Source organism: Culicoides brevitarsis, chromosome 3, assembly GCF_036172545.1.
Source record: "Culicoides brevitarsis isolate CSIRO-B50_1 chromosome 3, AGI_CSIRO_Cbre_v1, whole genome shotgun sequence".
In the NCBI taxonomy this organism is placed as follows: Eukaryota; Metazoa; Arthropoda; class Insecta; order Diptera; family Ceratopogonidae; genus Culicoides; species Culicoides brevitarsis.
Window position 1 is genome coordinate 34,439,791 of NC_087087.1, and position 11,231 is coordinate 34,451,021.

The following is an 11,231-nucleotide window of genomic DNA, read 5'->3' on the forward strand; positions in this document are numbered from 1 at the left end:
TAAGATACTGCGTTTAACCAAAAATAGGATCTGAATGATGTTAATTATTATTTATTTTTTTTTTTAATATTTCTAAGTTATTTAATTAATTTTTTTGTACACGATTCGCGTCGTCGTATTTTCATGTATAATGTTTTACGTTATATAATTTAATAATAAAATACAAAATTTTATTATCAATTAATTATATACAAAAACATTATATATATTGATACAATTATTATGTTTTATTATTAGTATGAATGTCTAAACAAAAAAAAAATAAAAAATTGATTGAAAATTATTTTTTTTTTGAAAAATAGGAAATTCATATTCATTGTCAACGCAAGCCTCTGGTGGTTTAGTTTTATTTTTTTAGTTATTTTTTTTAGAAAAATGAGCAGAAATTTTTATTTATTATTTTTTTGGCATCGCATTAAATGTAAAAAAATTCGAATTCTCTATTTTTTTTGTTAATTTTTATAGCGAGCCTATAATTTTGCGAAATAATTTTTTTCTATGCTATAAAAAAATTATTTAGAAAAATCAAATAATTCTATTCATACTAATAAATATTTCATCATCGATCTTTTTTGTATTTATTTTGAATTTATTTTTTAACTTATTAGTAATTTTTTGGTTTTTTTTCTGTTTAATTAATGCTTTTCACACAACTTTCTCAAGAAGTATTACTCTCAAAATTATATTTTTTTTTATTTTTTATTTTATATGGCAGTTAAACGAAGCAAGCATTTCCATGATGTTATGTTGAATGTCTTTCAAAAAATCTGGTTTTCAACATTTTTTTTTCTCGATAACGCGGGATTTATTTATTTATTCATTCACCGTCTAAGTTTTTGTTTATCTTTGTGTGTGTATGTGTTTTTTCTTAATTTTGATGAAAATGAGGCATTTTTTAGCATTTATTTTTTTTTTTATAGGAAAAGATACAAAATTTTGTATCATTTTATGTAAATTATTTTTTTTATATAAAAAATTTTATTTTATTATTATTTAAATGCATTTTAGGAAAAAATAAAAAAAAAACTATTTCCAATTTTTTTATATGTTTGAAAAGCAATTTTTTTCTAATTTCTTAACTATGAATTGATTGTTTTTTTAAACATATATTTTTCGTGATAAATAATGATTATTATTATCATCATATACGAGGTAGAGAAGCAGAGACAGCGAAACATCCGAAAATAAAAAAAAAATAAGAACCTGAGATAAAAAAAATGGGAAAAAGGGAAAATAAATAAAAAAACACAAAATACGTTTTTTACACTTAACAAAATTTTACTGTTATCCTTGATATATTATTAATAATATAATAATCATAATAATAATAGTTTTACAGATTTTCACTTTTTTTGTTTTAATTATTATTTTAAACACTATTATATTAATAAATCGTATAGGTAGGTAGTTTACATCGATCTCGTCATACTAAAACGTTAAAGCAATACTTATCATACTGATCTTGACTTTATTTTTTTTTTAATTTATGTTTTTATTATTATATATATTTTTTTGTATTTCATGAATCGAATTGATCAACCGTAGTAAAATTTTATTATTTTTATTTATTTATGCCTACAAAACTATTCTTATGTAATAAATAATAATAATTAAATTTTTTTATTTTGTTTTTTCTTTTATTTTCATATATTTATAATATAATATAATATAATGATAGTTTAAATAATAATAATAATAGTTTTACATGTTGTAGAAAAAATTTTTTTAAGTGACGATAAAAACAAAAAAAAATCGATTGGATTTGTACGAAAAAATTTGATGCACAAGCAAAAAGTGTATTTTTTTGTAAAAACTGGAATTTTAATTCAAATATATATATATATTATATATTTATTATAATATATATGATATATATATATATATATATATTATACATAAATATATATATTATTATATTATATTATATTTATTTATTTTACTTGTTGTGTATGTATAAAAAAGGGGAAAATTTTTCGTCAGAAGAGCTTATAAATGTAATTGTATAGGAAAAAGTTTAAAATATATTAAAATAAGGATGTCGCATCATCTACTACTTTTACACCACATATGCACGATTTTTATACTAATTTGTTTTCTATTCGTAATTTTCATGTGTTTTTTAATAACAATCATTAATTTATCCGAAAAATTTTTGCCTATCAGGAAATTATTATTAATTAATTTAATTTAATTATTTTTTGTTTTCTCCTTTTTTTATTACAAAAAGTTGTTTGACAATTAATTTATTCTTAATAGCAGGTGTTTTGTGTGTGTGTTTTTTTGTGTGTATACGTGTGTTGTTGATGCTTCATTTTTTTCTGTTGTGCTCTTGATCTTTTCTTCTCGTTATTTTTTTTTTATTTTTATTAAATATATTGGATGTGTGAAATTTTTCATTACTAGTTTTTGTTTTAAATTTGTGTGTTTTTTATTTATTTGTGTGTGTTTGGTGTAAAGCAATTTAGTTCCATACACGTAAAAATGAATCCCATGAGCCTGTTGCTACAGCCATGCCATTTTCTGTAACACCTAAGCAAGAAACACGGTTGTCGTGCCCAGCCAGAATACCTAAAGTGACAGAAAAAAAGGAAGAAAATTAGATTTTGAAGAAAATTTGATGGTTAGCATCGCAATAAGGCAATTAAATTTAATTATTTCACTTTGTCTTTATTATTTAAAATTATTTAACTTTTTTTTACATTTTTTAATATTTTAAAATTTTAACTCAAAATTGATAAAAAAAAAAATTTATAAAAAAAATAATAAAAAAAAATATAAAAAAAATTTTTCGCGCTAAACATTTCTTGAGTCATAAGAATCACTTTTCTCCATGAAACATATGCTCGGAAACGCAAAGTTTTTGTCACAATTGGTTCGTATCAATATTTTTAGAGCAAAATCAATATAAATTTTATAAAAAATTTTACAAAATAAAAATTGAAGAAAAAAAAATTTAATTTTTGTCACGTGAGTAAATTTTTTTTTCATATAAATTTTAATGGAAATATGTTATTTGAAATAAATAAGTTCATTTTTGATGAAAATTTGCTATTTTTATCGTTTTTAAATCAAAAAGTACCAAAAATGTCAAAAATTTTCCTTTTAATATTTTTATTTTTCCCCTAAATTTTTTCGACAAAATCGGAGGGGGTTGACATAAAGTGAAATAATTAAATTTAATGGCATAAAACACTCGATCTTGTACTTACCGGCACGTTCGGCTTTCATTGTGTCCCATACATTACAATTAAAATCATCATAACCGGCGAGCAGTAGGCGCCCAGATTTTGAAAATGCCACCGATGTGATACCGCAAATAATATTATCATGTGAATACATTGCCAATTCCTGGTCAGCACGAATATCAAACAAGCGACATGTGGCATCATCTGATCCAGTAGCAAATGCATATCCATTTGGAAAGAACTGAGGGCGAATTTTAGGTCATACAGGATATTTTTTTAACACGAACGAACATGACGTGGCATCTTGTGCGGCAAAAGTTTTTTTTGTAAAAAGTTGCATTGCTACTTGTTCCCCATGAAAAAGTGAACGATGACGAGGGAACAAGGCGCAATACGAAAAAACCGCGCAAAATGCCACGCAACAACGAGAACAACGAGAAAGCTCTACTTACTGTGACCGCGTTAATGTCACTTTCGTGACCTGGAAATGTTTGTTTACATTGTCCCTCTCTAATATCCCATAATTTGGCAGATGCATCGCATGCACCCGAAACGAACGCTCTACAATGCGGTGACAGGGATAATGCCATAACGTCACCAGTGTGTCCCAAAAACGAAGTACACTGTTGTCCAGTTTCAATGTCCCATAAGCCGCATGACATATCACCTGAACTTGTTACTATCTGTAATTGTTAAGAACAAATACAAATAAAACATGATGCATGGCACTGGACAATGAGTGTAACTTGGCGAAGATTTTTTCTTTTGGTTTCCCATCCTCCATGAATTTGAAACAATTTTTTTTTTCAGAGCCGAAAATTATTTTTTTTTTGTCAAAAGTCGAGAGAAATTTACTTTTACTGAAGAATAAGTCGAGAGAATTTTTTTTTGCTTATTCTTCAGTAAAAGTTGATATTGAGTCAAGTTCAAAAAAATTTTAAAAATTTAAAAAATAAAAAAAAAATTTTTTTGTGAACTTAAGGATTTTAAGTCAGTTTAAGTCGAATAATAATATTTAGTATTGAAATTAAATTAAAAAAAAATTTTTTTTTTTTTTTGAAATTAAGGTAATGAAATTTTTTTGTAAAAAATCTAATGATTTATTGAGTTAAAGTCAATTAAAATTTTAAAATAAATATTTTTTTAAATTTTAATTAAAAAAAAGAATTTTAAAAATAAATTAAACAAAAATTAATTAAAAATTAAAAAAAATAAATTATTTTTTAATTTTAATTTAAAAAAATATATTAAAATATTTATGAATAAAAAAATAAAATTTCAATTTTTTCATGTAAATTTTTTTAAGGAATTAAATTAAATTAAATTTTAAAAATATTTATAATAAAAAATATGAATTTTAATTTTTTCTTATTTTTGAATAAAAATTTTTTTAAATTAAAAAAAAAATTTTTTTAGAAAAAAATTATTATTTTCATAAAAATTAATTTGTTTTTCATAAATTTATATATTTAAAAAAAAATAAAATTTTAAGTTTTCAGTTTTACGTCGAATTGTTTAAGTTTGAAATTAAAAGTTTGAGTCAAATCATTTTAAATTCGGTATTTTGTCAAGTTCAGATTTTTGTCAAATTTCAAGACATTAAAATTATTTTTCTGATTATTAAAAAAAAATTAAATTTTTAAAATAAAATTTTAAAATATAAATTTTGAAATTTCCTAAAGTCGACTTAAAAAATGAGCGTAAGTGTGTTAAGTCATTAAGTCAAAAAAATTTTCGGCTCTGAATTTTTTTTCGTTTTTTCACAAAACTCATACCTGATTATCATCGAGAAAACGACAACAAGACAAATATCCTGTATGGCCGGGCAGCTCACGTGATACACGTACGTTACCCTCTCGTGTTTTCAGACTGTATATCGAGCAGATATTATCGAGACCTCCGCAAGCAACGAAACTACCAGATGGTGCATATGCACATGTCATCACCCATGAGGAGCGCAGCGGAATAGCGTGTACCTGTTTTTTTATGTGATTTTTTAGAATTCAGAACTTCAAATTGGCGCCCGAAACACTCACCTTGTTTGTTGTATGTGAGTCCCATACAATCAATTTACCATCTTGGGAAGCCGATACTAAATTTCTTGAGTCACTACCCCAATGCATTGCATAGATTTTCGCTAAATGCCCACGCAATGTTCTGCGGGTTCTCATTTGTATTCGACCAATTGGTTCCAAATTATTGGTGGCTTGCACCAAACTAGTGTCGCACGCTGCCTTACGAGCATCCTAATAATTTTGTGACATTTTTTGATTAAATTATTCGTTTTTTTTTTTTTTGAGTTGAATTGTGAAAAACCTCATTTTAACCCGTTATTTGGTCTCGCACAAAGTAAACACGCACACAACCTGTAATTACGTCGAGCGGCGCAGAAAAACAAAACGAAACATTACACATCAATATCTGACAAATTATACTGGATAAACGGTTTTTTCGCGTGATATTGGTTTTATTTTTGCCCCGAACGCGTATTTATAGTACTGCAAGGCCTGCTGTCGTCGTCGTCGTCGTTGTCGGTGTCGTGCTTCGCGATGTTGACAACGACGTCACATGAATAATAACTTGCATTTCATGTACAATTGGCAGTGATTTTTTGATTGTTTTTCTACTTTTATAGCACAACGACTCCAATAATAAATTCATAAATTTTCCCGTTAAGGATTTCAGAGGAAACGTTTGTGAAAAAAACGCATGTTTGTGAATGAAATTCTTTGAAAGAAAATCGAACGAAGTAAATTTTCTTTTTTTTCGTGAAATTTCGTTAAAAATTGAATTTCATTTCAACAAATTAATTAAAAATATTTACAAAAAAAAATTTTTTTTTCAAATAATTTAAAAATTTTTTAAATATTTTTATAAAAATTTTAAATTAGCTTCAAACAAATATAAATTCTTCAATTTTTTTATATAAAATATTTTTTTTTATTTTTAATTAATTCAAAATTTTAATTTTTTTATTTAGTTTTGAAAATTTAAATTATTTTTAAAAAATTAAAAAAAAAATTGAAATTTTCACATAAAAATTATTAAAATATTCTATATGAAATTCTTCTTAAGACTGTAAAAAAAATAAAAAAATTTAAAAAAAAAAATTAAAAAAATAATTTAATTAAATTTTTTTAACATTTATTTTTTTTTAATTTTGATGAAAATTAAATTTCATTTCAATAAAATATTTTAAAAATTTGTCAGAAAAATTTTCTTCAAAAGAAATTTCAATTAAAGTTTTATATTCTACATTTTTTTATCATATTTTTATTTATTTTTTTTTTAATTTTTAGAAATTTTAAAAAATTTTAAATTATATTTAAAAGAATAAAAAAAATTAAGTAAAATTAAAAAAAATATTTTAATTAACTCATTTAATTTTAATTAATTTTAATTAAATTTTTTGAAATATTTTTTTTATTTTATTTTTTTTAAATTCATTTAAATAATTAATTTTAATACAACAAAAAATTAAATTTATCAATTTTTAACAATTTTAATTGATTTTTCGTATGTTATTGATCATAAATTAAATAAAAATTAATATGATATTTTTCATAAAAAATTGTATAACTTAATAAAAAAATTAAATTTTTTGTCCTATCAAGCTTTTGAAACTTTTTCTATGTAAATTTTCACGCCTATTACTCCTCTTCCCCCATAAATTTTTTTCAAAAACCCGAAAACGAATTTCTTTGTTGTAATAAAATACGACAAAAAATGTAGTTCCTATCTTCGTCGCATGCAAATATGATAATAATGAACTACTCTAAATAAAAACCCATAATACGAAAAAAAAGTGAATTGTACGAGGTCCCAGTTATTATAATAAAATATTGCTGTACGTCGTCGTCGTTGTTTGTCGCCAATATTTGTGAGTACTCGTAAAAGCTTATAACTTTTACATTATATTATTTTTTATGACACGATGACACTATTCCTCTGTGAATTCGGTCTCTATTATTGTTGTCGATACACTCGTTCGCCCCGCAGTACATTTGACTTGGGGACCGGCGACGTACATTTCACACGCAAAAGTGGTTTAGATGTCCATGAATTGAATATCATTTCGTGTGTATTAAATAACTTTTTTTTTTTTTTTTTTTTGAAATGTTTCGTCGTCCAGCTGTTTACACATTCACGCACGACGACGACGACGACGTTTTTCAATTCAATAAAGTCGAGCAGAGTCATTTCCTTCGTTATTTTCGATCAATTTCCGATTCCGATGATTCAAGAACGTAATTAATTCGCAAACGCATGACATCTTTATGATTATTTTACAGCAAATTACAACGCATCGTCATTCACAGAAAGTTTTTCATTCAAAAAAATTAGTTTTTTTTTTTAGGTAAAGATAAATAAAAGTTGGAAGTAGAGAGAGAGGCAGTGCTTTCAATGTAATTTTGTAGGAAAAAGATATATAACAGGTTAAAATGAGAGTGTTTTTCATCAATCAATCAATAAAAAAATGTGTAGATTGCTGTTATTGAGTCAAGGTGATGAGAGACAGCTTTGTCACGTTTCACGTCGATCAACTGACTGACCAAAGATTTTACGGATATTTCAATTTTTTTCTATAAAAGAGCTTTTAAATAAGATTTTGCATGACTTTCATTCGATTTTTGCTCAAATAAGCTTAAAAATTTTTTTTTAATTATTTTAATTTTTTTGTTTTTTTTTTTTTTTTTTGAATGGAAAATTAAAAATTATTTTAATTTTTTTTTTTTTTTTTAATTTTAAAATTATTTTTTAAAATTTTTAATTTTAATTTTTTTTAAATTTTATTTTTTTTTTGCTTTAAAAATGTTATTTTTAATTATTTAAATTAAATTTTTTAACTTTTTTTTTGCTTTAAAAATGTCAATTTAAAAAATTTTCAAATTATTTAACTTTTTTAATTTAAAATTATTAAATTTTGCTTTAAAAATTTTATATTTTTTTCTCTAAAATTTTTTAATTTTTTTTAAAATTCAATTTTTAAAAAAAATTAATAAAAAATTATTTTTTATTATTAAATTCATCAATTTTTAATTTTTCTTCCAATTTTTGGTTCAATAAATTTTTTAAAAAATTTTAAAAATTATTTAAATTGTCAATTTAGAAAATATTTTAACTTTTAATTTAAAAAATTTTTCGAAGCTATTAAATTTTAATTTTTTTCTTTAATTTTTGATCCATAAAAATAAAAAAATTCTTCATAAAAAATTAAATTTTTTATCTTTTGACTTCAAAAATTAATAAAAAAATAATTTTTTACTATTAAATTTATCAATTTTGAGATTTTCTTTTAAAAAATCTTTCAAAATTCAATTCAAACTAATTTTTTTTTTCACAAAAAACGAAAAAAAAAATTTCCTCAGTACCAAAAATGAATTTCTTTTTCACTTTAAATGTCAATTTTGAACGTCATTCCGTAAAATTCTTTCTCAGAACGTAGTTGAATGTCCTCATATGCATCAATTTCTCCGAAAATACTCGTCATTTGCTGATAAGACTCACAAAAACACTCGATAAGAAAGTATTTTTGTTGACTCAAGCGACGATCTCTCATCATCTCGCCTCACGTCGAGCAAAGCGGTGCAATTTTCATGCATTTTCTACGAGGATACTTACGCGGATTGCATTTTTTAGTGTTTCAGCTTCCTGTCTAAGTGCGTCCAATTCATTCATTTTTTACCTACAACGAGAAAAAAAATAAAAAAAAATGATAATTAAGTTTTATGATGAATTATTTTCAGGAATAAATGGGCACGTTACGTAGATTCACTCACACACACACACAAAAGCACGCAAGCACACACACACACAGGAACCAACTGATTAGATGATTTCCGTTCAATTTCTAAATTTATCCATTATTCAGGGTCGATTTTCCCGTTTTTCGCTGAAAAGTGCGAGATATTGATGGAATTGAGCGAACGAATTGAGTCATTTTCGAGAAAATGTCAAAAAATTTTTCACGGGTGTGCCGCTTTTCCGTACGAAGGATTGTATGTGTGTGAAAAAAAAAATTTTCCTCGGAGATTTTTTCTCTCTTCATTTTTTTTTTTCTTTTGCGAATCAACGACAATCGTGATATTTTTAGCACTTTGTTGTTTGTTTTGCGGCAACGAATTTGTCGAAACAATTATCATCTAATCAGTTTTTTTTTTCGGATCATCACATCCATTGGTTCGCAATTGAATCAAATTGCATCAAATTATCCACTCTAATTAAATTGCACGAAATGTGCCAAAAGCTCAGCAGGTGCTTTCCCGCAATTGCTTGCGTTTTTTTTTCGTTGTTTTGATTCTTTGCCAAAGCGAAGGAGCAGCACAAGTTGCGATTGCGAGGAAAATTTGCAACTTTTTTTCGTTTTTTTCTTCGCTTTTGGCTCGTCGACGAAGCGATGGGCATCAACACGCCCATTTTTTGCAGGACTTTTTTCGCGATTTCTACGCACCGGTGTCTTAATCCTCGATTCCCTACAAGTAGTCTAGGCAGTAATTTCCTTCAGCTCTCCACTAATTTTAACATTTATGCTTAAAATTACACTAATTTTCTTATTTGCCTTTTCAACAAGATGGCGAGCAGCGAAAATTTTTCAAGTGTCACGCCTGTACGTGCACGTCTGTACGCATATACGACGCATAGCTGTACGAGACATACGACTTTATTAATTTGCCTTTCTGTTAATTCGACTTTTGTTGAGATATTTGAATTAACAATGGCAAATTATTTTATCAATTTTATTCGTCTCACTGTTTTTGCTCGAAAAAAATCTCGAGATTTGGGTTCAGTTCAGAGGAAAACTGTAGTGAGACGAATGAAATTGATAAATAATTTGCCATTCGATAATTTTTGGTTTTTACTGTTTACAGCGCTGCGACGGCGAAATTTGGAAGTATTGTTTTAAAGTCGTTAAGGATTTTCCTGAATTTTCACGCTTTTCCAATGGAAATTCTTTTGAAAAGAGGTTTTTTTGAAAGCTTTTTTGAGTTTTAAGACTTTAAATTGTAAAGACTTAAAAAATTATAAGTTATTTTACTTTAATTTCGTTAAAAATCATTAGGAGTTTTCCGGAATTTCCATGCTTTTCTTTTCTATGATGAAATTTAAATTAAAAAAAATCATAGTTTTTTGAAGTTTTTAAATTTTGCACTTCGAATAGTAAGATTTTAATCTATAATTAATTAAATTTAATTTTTTATTAAGAAAATAATTTCATTGCATAATTTTTAAAGAAATTATTAAATTTTATCTGAAAATTAGGAAAACGAGTAAAAAAATTAATTCAAAAAATATCACAATTGACATCTAAATAAGAATAAATAAGTCAATAATGACAAAATCATCGAAAAAAAAATAACAATTAGCATGCAAATGAAAAAAATTAGCAAGTCTACTGAACTAACACTTGAACGTAAACCTCAAAGATTAAAATTTTTATATACTGAGTTTACATGCTAAATTAGCTCTTTTATTTAATTTCAAAGGTTATGATGATAAAAAACTAAAATTTTAGCTTCAAAAAAAATATTTTTTTCCCAAAATTTAAAATAAAAATATTTTTTTCCAAAATAAAAAAAAATATTTTTGTTTGTTTTTAATATTTTTTTTCGAAGAAATTCTTCAAAATTATTCTAATTATTTGTCAATTGATAAAACACGAGGAACAAAATTTGATAATTTCTTGTCAAAACAGCCTCTAATTAATATTTATTGACAAATTAAAAATAGATTCGGAGAATTAGAAAAACCAGAAACTGAACTTCCTGTAATTTAACCAACGTTGAGTATTGAATTGTGCAATTTTCATGGAAATTTTTAATGTCAATAAAATTTATTCATCAATATAATTAATTATTGATGGATACACAAATTAAACCATGAATTGTCTGTCGTGTCTTAATTATTGTAATTGAACTGTTTAAAGGTGTTAAAAAAACAATTTTACTAAATTTTATAATAAAATTAAATTAATAATAATTAAATTTTTTTTTATCAATAAAATTTACCAAGATTTTAATTAATTTTGCATTATTTATTTTAATTTAA

General features: G+C 24.4%; 1 protein-coding gene across 1 annotated transcript; it reads right to left on the reverse strand.

Moving 5' to 3' along the window:
• Positions 1–1,984: 1,984 nt before the first annotated feature.
• Positions 1,985–9,791, reverse strand: LOC134833124 (guanine nucleotide-binding protein subunit beta-1). The gene is made up of 7 exons (XM_063847345.1): positions 9,637–9,791; positions 8,808–8,871; positions 5,222–5,431; positions 4,961–5,161; positions 3,638–3,868; positions 3,210–3,426; positions 1,985–2,568 (listed from the first exon to the last, which is right to left on the reverse strand). Exons 2-7 carry the CDS (start codon positions 8,862–8,864, stop codon positions 2,462–2,464), a joined length of 1,023 nt encoding a protein of 340 aa, XP_063703415.1. The 5' UTR covers positions 8,865–8,871; positions 9,637–9,791; the 3' UTR covers positions 1,985–2,461.
• Between the last annotated feature and the right edge of the window lie 1,440 nt (positions 9,792–11,231).